The sequence below is a fragment of the Nymphalis io genome, chromosome Z (assembly GCF_905147045.1).
Source record: "Nymphalis io chromosome Z, ilAglIoxx1.1, whole genome shotgun sequence".
NCBI classification, from domain to species: domain Eukaryota; kingdom Metazoa; phylum Arthropoda; class Insecta; order Lepidoptera; family Nymphalidae; genus Nymphalis; species Nymphalis io.
The window spans coordinates 14020547-14037663 of NC_065918.1; the positions used below are offsets into that span (position 1 = coordinate 14020547).

Genomic DNA, 17117 nt, shown 5'->3' on the forward strand with positions numbered 1-17117 from the left:
GTTTTTAAAGTATACTCCGATTAATTTTATTCGGCATTACTTCCAGTTGTAGCTATTCGAATAATTATGTTCCGTATACATTTTAATTGTAGATTTCACACCGGAATTCGTATCGAGATATTTGCCAATTAGATTTTTTAATGGCATAAGCATTTGGAAGTGACCTATAAACGTGGACGTGAAACAAATATTTAAATTGCGCTAATTGTAAACATTATCTTTTATTTTATTTCTCTTCGAATTAAATTATACTGTAACTGAAATAATATCTAAAGGTGTACTAAAATAATATAACGAATATGTATAAATTTAGTAAATTCACATCAATCAAATGGCACAACAGGACAACGATTTTCGCTCATCTTGAGGAGGTTTCTGGAGCATACATCGGAAAAGACTCTCAGATTACTCAGACCAATAAAATAATCACAGGAAAACACAGAGGTTTTTGCCCGGATATGCGATATTCAGTAAAGATTAGATATGTGAATTTTGGTAAAGGTTGTATCAGTATAGTATTGTATACTGGCTCACTTATCATTCAAACGGGAACATAAATCAACACCTGACACTATTCAGCGATATAATAATGGATAATCTTTCCTAAACTGCATTCTCCTTTCCAAAGGACAGAATTGCAGAAACACATTTAATATAAAGTTGCACTTCGGAATTCCTTTGACACACTAAGAACGAATTGGCATTTCTTACGTGACCAATTTGATGTCGAGTCAATAATACGAATAATGTTACAACATTGTTTGTTATTTTCCTTTTGAAAAATGATGAAAACTCCTCACGTTACTGAAATAATTTTAGATAGCGTCTTTCATTTAGGGAGTAAAAGACGCTGCGTATACTTAATTCTTTAAAATTAAATATATAAACACTAGATTGTACATTCTATTTATTGATATTGAATTTGGTACTGTTTGTTTTGTTTTCTTAATTTAAAATACACTCTATTATATAAGTCAATTTACGATATAAGGTTAATTTAACAATAAAAATTTACTTTCGTATTTATAATTATTGAGGATGCTTTGTTGACACAGTTATTTTAGTTTAATGTTTTTAGATTTACATAAGCATTTAATATGTAAATATGTACCTATAAGAAACTGTATATACTCACGTGAATTATCAAATAAGAATACAAAAACCTCTTTGAATAATAGCTCTTGGGCAAAGGACTGATGGACACTCGGATAGCAAATTTTCCTCCGACATATCAAGGTTTCCTCGTGATGTTTTCCATCCATGATCACAATATGAATTATAAACAGAAATTATACACATTATTGTGTTCTAACTAGACACTGAATCATCCGGATCAAAATATATATACTTGTGTAAAACAGTATGCTTTAAACTTACGACGAAATAGAATTCTTGCACTTGAAGTATGCATCAACTTTGTAGAGTCGGAAACTCGGTGTCATTGGTATTATATACTAGATTGGTTACTATCAAAATAATATATATAATATTTTTATTTACGTGTTCTAATTATACGTACTGCTTTATTAAATACATCATCGAGCTCCAGCAATACAAATAGGATAATAGAAGAATAATTCTTTACTTAATTTTTTCAATAATGAACACAGCTTATTTGTCTGGAGACTTATTCCAAAGAGACAATAGATACCAATGCAATATATTTTGTATTTATAGTGTGTGTTAGTTAAATGTAAATTTATTTAACTGCGTTGCGCACCTAAATATTCCGGCTCGTGAAGATAGATGAGATTACATTGCTTGGATCAAAAGTAGTTCCTTTAAATACTGGTGTATTATGTACAAAGGAGTGTTAAATAATATATTTATTATAGATTTAATGTTGAAACGAATAAAATAAGTGGGCTTCAGACACGTTGGTGGATATTATAATTATAATTTAATCAATTTTAAATAACTGAATTTGAGTCCATACTCGTTAGTAATGTTAGTGAATTATTGATTTGGAATATAGATTGTTAGACTAAATCGTGTACCGTGACGGCAAACGCCATGACGCTCTCGTATTCCGTCATGCCCTCTCTTCGCCGCTTTCTAACCCTTCAGTGTGTGTGGCGCGTATATTATAAAGTTGATATCAATTGCTATATATTCCTATAATAATAAGAAATATTTATAAAATGTACTTCATATTTATTGGTTTTATTTAATGATAAACACTTTCACCATCAATTTCGATATTTCACGTCGTTGAAATGTTGTGCTTGTTTTAGTGTTGTAATCTTTATGTGGAGTAGAGGAAATAAATTAAATATTCATAAAATGTTTTCCGCAACGCTACGATGCGCATCGTAGCCCAAAGTAAGTCGTAGTTTATGTAAGCTATGTCGTTGATAATATATGTCCTTTTTTCCTGCACTGCAGTAATTGTTGATGAATAAATTGTACGCGACATCAAAACATCTTTTTAATATATAAATATTCATGTAGAATGTGCTGCACTAGCCGCCAGCTCGCAAGATGCCTCTTCACGCATCGTTTGAAGGAACCCAGGTTGTAAGTGGAGGGGAACAAGTGTGCTGGTAAAGATTTTCATTTTTTAGTTGTGCGACAAAGAAAAGAGTCGCCAGTTTTCTTCGTGTGCGATGGAATTGAAGTCACAGTTAAGAAGTGACATCGAGAGACAGCACACGTAGACTTGTGAAGGGAAGCGGAAGTAGGAATGAGAGAGAATATTTCCTATAACCTAACCTAACCTCTCGGAAACTATATATTTTTCGAATAAAACATCAAAGTATCACTGTATCAAGTTTCATTTCGTAAACCGATATGTCTGATTCATATTACATACAAATAAGATTATTTAATATCATATACACATAGAAGATATTTTGTGAAATAACAAAACTTTTTAAACAAAAATACATTTTGGAATATCATATTGACTGTGTGTATAATTTTTTTTTAATTTTTAAACGGCACTGCCCTTAAAACTTTGGCCAGGGTGGCCCAGTGGATAAAAAAATGGATCTTAAGTTGTGATTATGGGTTCCAACCAGGGCTTAGTTTTTACATGCTTTTCTCATAATTGTTTTCACTCGGCTCTAATATAGTTAGTTATATTTTATTTGTGATAATTGCGTTTTATTTTCGTAAAAACCTATATATAAATAGATAATATTAAAAAACAAAACGCATACTAAGTAAATTATATATAAATAGGTCATTTTATAAGATAAGATAAAATTAATATCATAATTCGCGGTTGACTAAACATTAAATGAAATCGTCATTGTGCCATAATTTTGTACCAACGACAAGTATTAAAGGAATAAACTGCAAAATCCTTCCTTAAATGGATGCCTAGCAGCGGTAGATTTATGGAACTGTTTACATTATGCATTTATTAGTAAGTGAATATGCCTATAAATAAACATATATTCGTTACCTGAATAATAACGAGTACCGTCACATAGGCTGTAACGTTATGACGTTCGTCACACCAGCTGTTACATACACGTCGGATGTAATAAAACGACACATAAAGCTAATTATAATACGCCCACGTGTGTAAAAGAATAGATCTTGGTTAAGATGCGGGTTTTGTGTAAACAGTGGCTCAGGTGTTGGAGATGCGATTTTTATTTTATTTATAGATGCTACCGCTTTGTGTTGGACGGAGAAATTGGGCGATGGTTGATGACTGTTCATGAAACAATATGTGATCACTGTGTATCACTTTGATCGTCAAGTATTAACCACGAAGACTTCTATTGACTGGGGACTTCGAGAGATGGTTTTGTCATACTTAAAAATCCGGTTACGCCCAGTAGTGTTAAAAAAGGTGGTATAATTTTGAATTAGTTTCATCTTCCGGTTTAAAAAACTGTATTAATATGTACCTAATGAACGAATAATAGTGTTTTTTATCCTCCTTTGAACTAAAATGTTTGTATTATAAACTATTTTGATAAAGGAGTCATTTAATTATTTATTTAACACTTTATCACACGTTTTAGAAATTAAATAGATACGAAAAAATATCCAAAAAGAACCAAGTTTAAAAGGCATGGCTTGTTAAAATTACTTCATTTTTTTTAAAGATCGAGTATTCACATTATGTTACTTAGCATACAACTTCGTACTTAGGACTTTTCATTTTGTATATGTTCTAGTTAATGTTACACGTCCCGACTTCGCAAGGGTATAATTAAGGTTTTATTGTGATATTTTTTTCAAGAGAATCGCGCTTAGCTTTTCTTTGGGCTACTGACTACTAATCACATCTAATTTTCAACTTATACGAATTGAATAATGTTCATAATAACGGCACACGTAATAAGACTACTGAACAGCTTGCTATTCAAAATTTGGAATATAAAAACAATTTTAACCTAAAAAGTAATGAACAACGAACTTTATAATCATCACAAAATATATTTAAGCGTATCAAATATTATTATAATTGATAAATAAATATGGTACACGATATGTGGCGATGTGGAAACATTATGTGAGCTGTGACGGCCTAGTGGTTAGAAGATGAGAATCTTAACCAACCATTCCGAGTTCATACCTTTTTCTACCATTTCTAAATATTCATGTGCTTAATTTGTGTTTTTAATTTATCTCGCGTTCAGCGGTGAAGGAATTGTAAAGAACTTGTAGACGAAAATCTGCCACTTGTATACACGTGTAAGCTACATGAAGAGTATTGGACTAAGCTCCAAACCTTTTCCTCAAAAAGGAGAAGAGGCATTAGCCCAGTAGTAGAACATTTACAGCCTGTTTTCTTTGTTATGTAAATATTGTCGTTGTAAGAGAATTGAACGGCAATTTCCTTTGCAAATGTAATATGTCGGTAGGTATTAAGGCAAATGCGTCATTTAATATATATACTGCAACCTTACCAGACGTAGAATGTACGAAGAAAGCAATTCTTTGAATTAAATTATAGCAGAAAATGTATCAGACAGAATGAACTGTAATAATAATAAATTATTTTCAGTCGAATGATAATTTGACTAATTGTTCTTATTTCCGATAACTATGAATATGAAAATAATAATATAAGTCATATCAACAACACTTAAGGGAAGTAGTAGAAACCGAAAGTAAACGGAGTTTTAAAGTTTTAATAAAAAAAACGAAAGATGCTAATTAGCTGGTCATGGTTGAAAAGAGTCGAACATATTGCCCTGGGTCCTTCCACTATCACTGGCTGATATCACAGCGAATTTGACCGTACCTTGTTTTAAAATTTAGAAGTATATTAACGAACTTTTTTTTATATATTTTATAAAATACTTTGAATTTACTTTGAATCATTGTAGTGTTTTTTTTTTAAATAATTATTTTCGTTAAGCAAATACTGATGCAGTGGTTGAAATCGGATTTCAAATTCTCAACCGATAATAATCATAGGATTTATCTCATTCTCGACTTTGACGGAAAACATCGTAAGAAACCTTTCGTGCCGGATGAAATTCTACAACATGTGTATATGTATAAGCCCCAGACCTCTTTAAAAGGAGCAGGATGACCTTTGTCCGTCAGAGAATAAGGGCAGTTACCCTATAATTTATATTTACCCTCTAGATTTTTTTATTAGTATTATTTGTTTGTATGTGAGATGCGGAATGTCTGTAAGTAATCTTTGTTTCAAGCAGGTGGATTAACTACTTACTAAGTCTACTAAATCATTATACTTTCAGATCAGTACACTTGTCTTTCAACAGATTATAAAAAGTCTAACATATGAAAATTTTTAAACCGCGATCGTTGGAAATAACTGTCTACCTGAACTAGCTAAAACATAAATTAATAATATAATTCACGTCCAATCTGTGTATGTGTTGTAAACAAACACATGCCCGCCTGTTTTATCTCGCGTTGTTTGATTTTTTTGTGTACCACACAGATTTCATAATCGCGTAAAATTTTAAGAGTAACTTACACGTAGTTTTGGCAATGGAAATAATAATATTTTTAGAATATTTTTTTTTAAGTAAATTCGTATACAAAGATGACTAAAATATAATAAAACAAATATAATTAATTAGTCATATGACATTGATCACTGCAACGTACAAATTTCACGAAATAATAATAAATCAAAACGAACATTGAGCAATAAATGCACGAAGAATTAAACTAACATCGCATTTGAGGATGTCTTTCGATAATTATATTCGAATACTTGGCACAAATCAGCATCGGCTTTACGACGGCACGCTCAATGACCTGCAGGCGAGCGCGGTGTGAAAATACCAAAACTAAACATTACAACTTCATTTCGGTGGCCACACTCGACACAGGCTGTTAAAACCTTACGTCAACGTCAGTAAAGCCGAGTGTTATCTGTCTCCTACAGTCCCTCACAACACGACACGTGAATTTCAATTCAGCAAGTGAAAAATACATTCGCAATAGCATCATATATAAAAGCAGCACTGCGAATATATCGCTTTGAAATTCGCAAAGCAGATAAAAATTGGACATGAAATTTTATCGCAAGCTCACAAGTTGAAATGGATTAACGGTCAACAGGTCCGAATGACAGAGCAGACTGCAGACGAAATGACACGGCAGTAATTGAAGTGTCTACTGAAAGTACTGATGTCAATATTCTGAGAGGAAAATATATTCGGAGTTATTTCCGTTCTCCACAAAACGAGAGCACTTAAAAAGTTTGTTGCAACGGGAAACTTTGTGATTACTCTCTTTAATTGTGTTAGTTACTTGATAAACTATAAGTCTATGATAACTTACAAAATTGATATACAATCAGTTTATTTTAATACTTATGTACACGGACAGACCTTTAGGGGCTGGTACTTCAGCGTTGTGTTCAACATGCACGATTTCATCCGCAGCGGATGAGGTTGAAGGTGCAGGATGTTCAGGAGTCGTTTGCATCTTGTGGCAAACCTCAAATGCTTGGCCAACGGTGCGGACGATCCTCATTGCTTGGCTCTAAAAAAAAGTTTCGTTTGTTTATTTTCACTAATATTTTAACTTTGCCTATTACTAAAAAACACTTTACAATAATATATAGATTATAAAACTTAGAATTAGTATTTGTAGAATTCCATACATGACATTTACTTTTAATTTAAAATAATGACTCTTTCGACAGAATCTAGATTTCGAGCCAGTAGTTTTATATTCAATTGTATCTTGTAATATAGCGATTATAAGTGCTTAGATTAGTGTAGTAGCTTCGTGTTAGTTAACTTTACGGCAATCTTTGCTATTGTAGGGCACAAAATCATAAGGTATTATAACTCATTAAACAATTATCAAAGCATATTACTCCTTATACCTTTGCGCGGACAGTCACATGATTCAAGATTTTGACGATGTCCCGTTTGCTTTTTCATTTAAACCGGGACACAGCAATAAAAAGTAATAGTACTGGTGTAGTGTAGTAAGAGCTACTGTAAGTGCTGCAATTCAGTTAAGGCCGGAGAAAATTTTACCACCAGGAAAATCAGACAAACATTTAATAGAAGCAATTATATAATGTATAAGTATATTTGATGAATATCAATTTTATAAATTTGCAATTTATTTGTTAACTTGTTCCCGTAGCAATAAATTTGTTTTTTTTTTCATTAATAACGTTGTAATGCAGAATCAAACGGATTATATTATTAGTATTGGCATAATACTAGTGTAGGTGGATATGCAATCAGTTCCATGATTTCTAGAATGAATAATAAATACATCGGTTATGAAACACGATAATTATACAGAAGATTAACCTAAATATAGAAATGGTGTCGTACGTTTTCGTCCACTAGAATATATATTTGAAAACATTTGCGGATTCCGAGAGAAGAGGTACTTACTTCGTTATTTGTGACAATACACTCTGGAGTATGTATGATGTCAATTTTTTTATAGAATTCTAGGTTAGCCATGACGCCAGTGTATTTCCATGGGATCAATGAACGATAATTTAATAATAAATCTGTGGACTTTTTTAATCCGGTGAATTCTGTTACTAACTGTTTTATATTTAGCTCTGTTTTACAGATACGGTACGTATACAGGGTTAGCGTTTTATTGCTGTATATTATGTTCATTAATGTCGATTAAGATAAGTGGTGATTTTGACGTCACCAGAAACGTTCAGAAATTGCATATTATAATATAGACATCATTAAATGAAACTGTTTTGAGCAATTCAAGGTCGAATTTGTATATATATACGTAACGTTTTGACCATTTTTTTACTAATGTTTCATATCATCAATTTCATGCGTCTTAATTTTTTTTATTGATTTTACAATGAGGTTTTTATTTTATGTTCATTTTTACTGTAATAATTTTCATATGAATGAATAATGATTGAAATATAAATATAACTCCATAACACATAAAATATCCTTCAGAATCTAGAATCTTCTTCGGTGCCGGAATTAAAATTTGGCCTTTCGCACATAATCTATAGCTTTTAATTAAAAATTTAAAGCAAAGCGCCAATGCGATTTTTCCAAGTAATCAATTCGTGGCTCCTATTTATATCGTAATCAATGGAAAATCAAAACCTTTAATAAATATTGTAGAATTATTCAAAACTAATCAGTTTACTAAACAGCTGGCTTAGTATAATAAAGAACATATGCTTCTTCTAAGCAACCTTTGTCCCACCCCAGTGGTCTTCCAATTAGCAAAATTAGCCTTACCATTACCATCTCTTTTGTAACGTCTATAAGAGTGGAAATGTGAGAACATTAAAAGACGTTAGGTTAGTGTAGGTTGGTGTCGTTGACGTTAGTGTAACTACAGGCACGAGGGACATATCATAGCATAGTACACAGAAAGAATGGTTAATATTTCTTACAGCGCCAATGTATGTGGGCAGTCGTGACCACTTACCGTAAGTTTGTCCATTTGCCTACTTACCCATTTCTTAAAAAATAGACCAAAAATAGTCGTTTTTTGGTCTCATTGAGTTTTTTAATCTTATAACATTCTTGCTAATGTTATTATAAGCCAAAATAATTTAAAAGTGCTGTATTGGTGTAATGTAAGTCGAGATAGAACGCTTATATAGTTAGAACGCTTGAATCTTAACCGATGATCGTGGGTTCAAAAACGGGCAAGCACCACTGAATTTTCATGTGCTTAATTTGTGTTATAGAGTGATAATTCATCTCGTGCTTGACGGTGAAGGAAAACACCGTGAGGAAACCTGCATGTGTCTAATTTCATTGAAATTCTGCCACATGTGTATTCTACCAAACCGCATTGGAGCAGCGTGGTGGAATAAGCTCCAAACCTTCTCCTCAAAAGGAAGAGGAGGCCTTAGCCCAGCAGTGGGACATTAACAGGCTGTAACTGTACTGTTACTGTATTGGTGTAAAGTTAATAAGGTTTGCACTTTTAGGGCTTTTGTTTATCACAAAAAGTTTTTATTAAATATTAAAATATCATCCATAATTTTAAAACATTTAAAATTATATATTGTATAATGTTTCGATCGAGATTTAATTTTATTAAATTATCGATAAAAAAAAACAGTAACATTGCAATAAATAATTATCATCGGTTATACATAAATCCACAACTTTCCTACGTTCTAAAACGAAAAAAAAAAACGATTACAGTAATTAACGTGAATTAATATGTTATGTACTGTTCTCTACATATCGCGATTTTGTTTATAGCAACACTAACAACAGCTATAACTTTATTTAATAATAGATCTCCAACTTCCTCTGGCATAGATTAATGTTATATTAATTCAATTCGGTAAGGTCAACAAAACGAAGATATTTATTTTGAAATAATTCTTTTTAAAACATATATCGAGATCATAATGACCTTATCGTCTTAATATCTACTGGTTAATTTCTTTTTTTTATATTTTGACATTTAAGAACAATCATAAAATATATAATTATATATGTGTATATATATTTTTAATAAGAGGAATATTAGTATGCTCATAAATAAAAGATAGACAAGTCGACAATGAAATTTTTACCACAAAATAATATATTATATATATACATATATAACATGCAAAATTTGTATGAAAAAATAAATCCTATTTGGATTAATGGATCATTGTGACAAATGATATATTACAGATCCACAACAGCTAACCATAAGGGTGCGATCAAAATAGAGGCTGATCGGAGTCGAGTCGCACTATTTTTTGCAAGTTCGAGGCTACACAACCGCTATAACTCGCTGGCTCGGTACGAGCCCACTCACTCACAGCGATCCACATTGTCAAATATGACAGCTCTACTTTTATATGAATTCCCTGTTTAATATAAAAAAAAGATGAAATCACCACGTTCATGGATAAAGTAGTGATATGAATATCGTAATAGTTATTTATTTAAATTTCACTTGGATTTAGGTCCACGCAATGCGAAGCGCACAAAGCTGAGGACTGTCAAAAAATCAATAGCCCATAGACGGGTAAGTGGCATATTCAACGCACGTCTAGAGTCGAGGCGCGTCCGCATCTCAGCATGCGGTAGTGCCACGCGTGCGTCTACCCTGAACTGCCTCAGATGCGTACGCGTCTTAAGGGTTTTGGGCATGACGTGTTCAATTTATATTCCTCATGGTTAGTTTATTATAGAACATAGGCTTAATTTCGACGATATTAATTATATATTGTTACTAATATGTATATATCGACATCGTCGATATATATATATATCATCAAATATATGATCAAATTTAAGAATTAATTTTTAAATATGAAATAAAATAAAAAAAAACGCATATAAGATTTATCCAAACAAACCTACAATATTATTTTTCGCTGTTTTATTCTCTAAATAAACAAAATAATCTTCACAGACATGTCCTCCGGGCTTTTGGTGTGATATCCATTATTTTGATTGAGTTTATGTTTGATGAAGTTTGCGTCTTTTTATTTTAAGGTTGACTGGTGGTACCACCCACTCATCAGATATTCTAACGCAAAACAGCAGTAATTGGTATTGCAGAGTGTTCGGTTTGAAGGGTGAGTGAGCCAGTGTAATTACAGGCACAAGGGACATAATATCTTAGTTCCCAAGGTCGTCGGCACATTGGCGATGTAAGCGAAGGTTAACATTTCTTACAATGCCAATGTCTATGAACTTTGGTGACTACTTACCATCATATTGTCCATATACTATGCCCGTCTGTCTACCTATGCTATAAAAAAGACAGCATCACAAATTTGTGAGTAGGTACTTATCATATTCGTTATAAAAAACTTAGGTATTCTTGAATTGCCACATTATTCCTTAAATGAAATTATAGGGAAAATAACTTTATTTCAATATTTTTAGTATTATTATTATTTACTTAAAATAGTTGTTTAAGACTCAAAGAAAATAATAAAAGTTGAAAATTGTCGGCTCGAGTTGCAACATTCGCCATTTTTCATTCGACGGGTCTCGTACGACAGATGCGGCATCCAATAGAATTTTCCTTATAAACATCCTTTACCAGATCGAAGAATTTTCACATTACTTCGTTCATTCCAATGCATTTGGTTTCAAACTTATCTAAGCCAAGTTTTCAATACAGTGTACCATTTTTTGAACCGCATCGCAGCATCTTGTTTAATGTATTATTTTTTACAAAAGCAATAAAAATTATTTTATAACGAGATGAATTTTATGAAAGATCGATTGATTGTCAAATTAAGGTCCCAATATCCTCGTGTTTTTACGTTACGGTTTATATTTAAAATTGTCCTAAAATATCTCATTCCGTAAACATTAAACTGTTATTAGGTAGGATATGCCGTTATCAGTGACAGGTTATTGATAGAAGGGTTAGTAATAGCAGGAAGATGGTCATAATATTCAAAGAGACGATGCTGCCCATTCTCTGCTATGTTTTCCCTCGGGACGATAGCTACGCCCCCCATGGGATGAGATATGGTAATGATATTTCTCGCAATCACCACACGATATCTATTGTATGTGGCTAACGCAAGATTAGCCATTGTTAGCCATCTTTGGGGTAAAACATTGTCGAATAGTGGACGTTTATCCGTCCGATATGATGAAACATTGGACTGTAACGTCGTGACCTTTATTTAATCTGAACGGAACGGTTATAAATAATTAATATAGTGGTTAATTTATAATATATAGATAATTCCTAGTTTCATTTAAAATAAATATACCCGTAAACGTAGTTGCTCAAATAATTTACTTTTAATATTTATGAGGTTTATTAAATCTTATTATAACAATATAGTGCAATGATTGCAAACAAAGGCGAGTGGGTTCAAAGGAACCCGTCATCCATAACTGATTCAATAGCCTTCCAGTAAGCACAATGTTTTAATTGGATAAAAGCGGTTGAATTCGATCAATACTATGTTATATCGACTTTTCGTATTGTTTAACAAGTCACGATATTATATTAAACACTTGCTGTTGCCCGCGGCTTCACACGCGCCTAAGAATAAGTGAAGAATAAATGGTTGTTTGGAAGTCTTTTAAAAAAGAAGCATGAAATGTCAGTCTGGTTAGAAAAAAAATATATTAAGAGGTTTTTTTTTTTAATTTTAGATTGATGATTATTCTTTTAATAGTCATCAGTGGACTTACTGTGAATCCCTGTACTTTGACTTAATACATTTTATAGTGACTTAAATGGGTTGAAGAATATTTTACTTTATACATGTCTTCCGATCTACGATTCTGTTGCTTGAATACTCCACGTCGTTGATTACAGTTAATACTGTAAATGAGCAAGCATACGAATATATTTTTTTAATCTATCAAACTCAGACTAAACAAAACTATTCAACTCATTGAAAACTTTTTTAGACTAAAACTACTAAGTTACTCGCAGAACTCACTCTAGAGCACGCTACATAAAAGTGTCCATGTGAGAACAGTCCTCACTTAAATCATTGCCGGCCATGTTCAAGGACTGGCCTTGAGACTTACTGATTGTCATTGTGAAGCACACAAGGGAACTATATTCTTTGAAAATTCAAAAGAATATTAAGGATGGTATTCTTAGAATGAAACGTAATTAAAAATGACGTATTTCGTCATTTTTGCATTTATTTTTTCTCAGAAGCATAAATATTAGGTTTCATACTTCTTACCTCAAAAATGACGGACTCCCCATATAATCTTTCAACCTCTATTTTACCCTTTTGGAAGGTAGATTTTTAAAAACCCTGAAATACGTATTTATTTATTTCTAACCAAAAGCTTGTTTATAAAATTTTATGTTTCTTACTTTAAAAATGACGGACTCCCTATACAAACTTTCACCTCCTATTTCAACCTCTTGGGGATAGATTTTCAAAAACCCTGAAATACGTCTTTATTTATTTGTTAACAAAACTTGTATATAAAATTTTGTGCTTTTAACTTTGAAAATAACGGGTTTTCATTCAAACGTGCATTCCTTGAGGGGTGGTATTAATCACCTCTTTCGGGGCGGAATTTCCAAAACTTCTTTCTTAGTGAATGCTTATATTCTAAAATGCATCAACTGTCAAAATCATTTCCCAGAAATACGAAGACACTAATTATAATCTTAACAAATGCAATTTCATTATTTTTGAAGTCGAGATGGCCCAGTGAATAGTATACTTGGTTTGAACCGAGTTTTAACATGAGCAAGCACCTTCACGAGCTTTCATGTATCCACTTTTGGTTACAAATCATCTAGTGCACAGCGTTGCCGGAAACATCGTTCTTTCTCAATACATCTCTCGTTTTTGTCATGACATCGACTGTAGATATATTATTTAATCGTTTAAAAAATCCTTAATTTAAATTAAATTTATCGTTAAATAAAAACTTATAATATATTCTTCTATCCTTGAATCTATCATAATCAGAATTACATAAAGGGAAAGTAATTAAATATTGTTGTACCTTTCATTTAATTTAAAAAAAAAGAGTAAAAACTATTTTTTATAGGTATTGTATATATAATTGATATTGCGAATTAAGAATTATGCAATTAAAACGTACTTTAATAAACGTAATTTGAATTCGACTTTGTAACGTTTCACCAAAAAATAATAACACAATCGTCAAAAAGTTATATAATGATAGTTTGCAATTACACTGTTTTATAGACGGCTCAACTCACTCTTTGAGGCGCAGTGCAGCTTTCAATACAAAAACATCTGTTCGGTCAATAAAAATATCCATAATGGTATTAAAACTCCACCCATACTGTCTGAGCAGGTATTGTTATCGCTGTACTAATTGATTAATTTTTTTTTATACTTATACTGAGTGTCTTGTTAATGTAGTGAATATATAAGGCTGTAGATCCCGTGGTTCTGGATACAAATCTATCGGGTTTTTTTTGTCAAGGATATAATATATCACTAAATGCTTAGAATGCATCTACCCCTAATATGATTCGCATCATATAATATATATTAATATTAATATGAGTCACAGTCGCATGTCTCTTTCTGACATTTGACGACCATTTTCTGTGGTGATTTTTGAGTTTTTTCTGACAGATTAGTCCTACTGCTTATACGTACAACATCGTATATGTGCATTAATATAATAATGCATGCATGCACACACAAATCCTCGCGTCCTAGTTTTTGCTGCTAAATACCATTTTTTTACATTATAATATTATATAATGGGGCCAGTGTAGTTACAGGGTCTTAATTGATAGCTCTTAAAATTTAGCTACATAGTTGGACGCTCATTAATTGACTAGCGGGCTTTTCGTTTTTAAAAATTTCGTAATTACAAAGATTGTATATTTCAACCGAAACGTCACGATTCATTCATTAGGTGCGTTTCCATTGAACTCATTGGAGTTTACTCATTTACTTACTAGAACTAATTGGACTTGTGATCGACGCGTCCATACTTAGTATATATAGAAGGGTAAGAACCTTATATATCTTTCTTGACCACTAGTACAAAAAAATAAGATCATCTAGATTAGTATCTGTAAATCCAGGTTCTCAGGATCTCAGGTTCTGGGTTCAAAATCTGTATGTAATGTGATCACGATAAAAGACTGAAATACTTTATGTTGACAACTTAAAGTGTTTACAAATATTGATCTCATCAACAACGAAACTATTCCATGTAGCAACGCAACGCAAATTTTGGAAAATTTAATCAAAAATACATTTAATTATATTTGCTCGTTACACTCGTCACATAAATTAATATCGATCGCTTTATATCACATTATACTCGTTACTGTAATTAAATCATAACCATTAAGCCACAATGAGCTTATTCGTAATTGTATAAAGTCGACTAGGAATTAACTAACTGGTTTATATACACATGTTTATGTATAATTGAGTTGTGTGAAGTTGATAATTAATAAAGTTCGCTTTTTAAATAATAGGATATTATCGCTCGCTTTACTAATGAAGAGCTGACATAGTTCAGTTATTAGAACACATACACTTTAAACAAAGATTGCAGTTTTCAATCGCATCAATGAATTTACATGTGCTTTATTGGTATTTATAATTCACTATAATATATAAAATTATTTGTGGTGTATGAGTCGATCGTAGATCTTCCATATGTGTACCAATCCGCTTTGGAACAGCGTGATAGAATAAACATTAGCCTAGCAGATTAATGACTAAATTTCAAACGAACAAATGTTACTATTTAATTAATTTATTAAACGATAAAAACCGAAAATATTATGAAAAATAATAAATTTATTGTTATATTTAGGAAACGTAAAAGAAACACGCACGATGAAGCGTATTTTTTTTTAAAACATCTTCTATTTTTGTCATGGAATACATCGGGATAAAAGCGTACGTACGAAGGGGATGGTTCGATAAAATCGCAGGCGTGTTTACGATCTGCACTTCGTGTAATAAATTAAAGTACACATAAAGGAAATAGCGGTGAAGTCTTAACATAAGATAATATACAATATAGAATAAAGAAACACATTATAGAATTACTTTTAGTGAGTATTTAACTAAACTTTAACTAAACTACAAGTGATATTTAAATTATTTTTTAGGTATAATAAATAATAATAATCGTATTTTTGCTGGAAACATTGTACATTATGATGAAAAATTGCGTCAAGTCGTTATCGTATCAATAAAGTGAAGTGAAAAATTAAAAAACAATGAAATTTATTTAAATTTATACTAATATTATAAATGCGAAAGTAACTCTGTCTGTCTGTTAGGTTTGAACGTTTTTGAATAAATTCGGTATAAAGCAAGCTTGAACCTTGAAGCAGTACGTAGGTTACCTTTTTATATCTAACACCAGCTCCTCCTCTCCCTAATTTGTGATCGAAGCTGCGGGCAAACACTAGCATAAATAGAAATAGTATATAAGTAAATATAAATGCCTGTAAATGTAGATGTAAACCGCTGGGCTAAGGCCTCAGTTTCTTTTGAGGAGGTTTTGAAGTTATTCTACTACGTTGCTCCATTACAACCCGGATGATGACAGATTCTATCCGAAATTTGCGTGTTCCTTCACAATATTTTCCTTCAACACCGAATACAAATTATAAATACAAATAAAGCACATGAAAATTTCCTGGTATTTGCCTGGGTTAATCAACATTTGAAAGTCACATGTATGTATTAACACTGACCTACAAACTGACAAATGAACCCATTACACCAAAAAAATACACTGAGTAAAGTGTTACCCAATTCAGTGGGTATGTGCATACATAATTCATCAAAATATTTATTATTCCTTACTAACAACGAATAAAAGACAGATTAATTCTGTTTAATGTCGAGACAATGAGTACACATCGATGTAATTGTATATTTACAGAAGTCCAGATCTGATACATAACAGCTGCATATTGTACGCGGATTACACAAACCGATTTCAAATTCAAATCTATAAAAGCATGTTTAATATGAATTGAAAATAAATAATACTATTATGCACGACTGTGCAGTAAGAGAGTAGTATTTTGATTACGTATTTTTGTTCATCTAAGAGATCTCAATGAACATCTTATCTTGACTTCATAGCTACGTATTTCTAGAGTTTGAAACATTTAAAGTCTTTAGAAGAGGATGAATAATGTAAGAATCATGAATAAGCGATTTAAAACTCGATCGAGTGAAGTATGAAGGAGTATTCGAGAATAATCGTAACGAGGATCAGTTTTGTTAAAAACTCACAAATGTTATAAAAAAA

General features: G+C 31.7%; 1 protein-coding gene across 3 annotated transcripts in view; it reads right to left on the reverse strand.

Annotated features, from left to right (window-relative positions):
• LOC126780481 (carboxyl-terminal PDZ ligand of neuronal nitric oxide synthase protein) overlaps window positions 1-17117 on the reverse strand; it is a 217394-nt gene that overhangs the window by 23972 nt on the left and 176305 nt on the right. For all 3 annotated transcript variants that reach the window (XM_050505008.1, XM_050505007.1, XM_050505006.1), the window contains one exon: window positions 6783-6936. In XM_050505008.1, the coding sequence (XP_050360965.1) occupies window positions 6783-6936 (154 nt within the window). The remainder of the gene's footprint in view (window positions 1-6782; window positions 6937-17117) is intronic.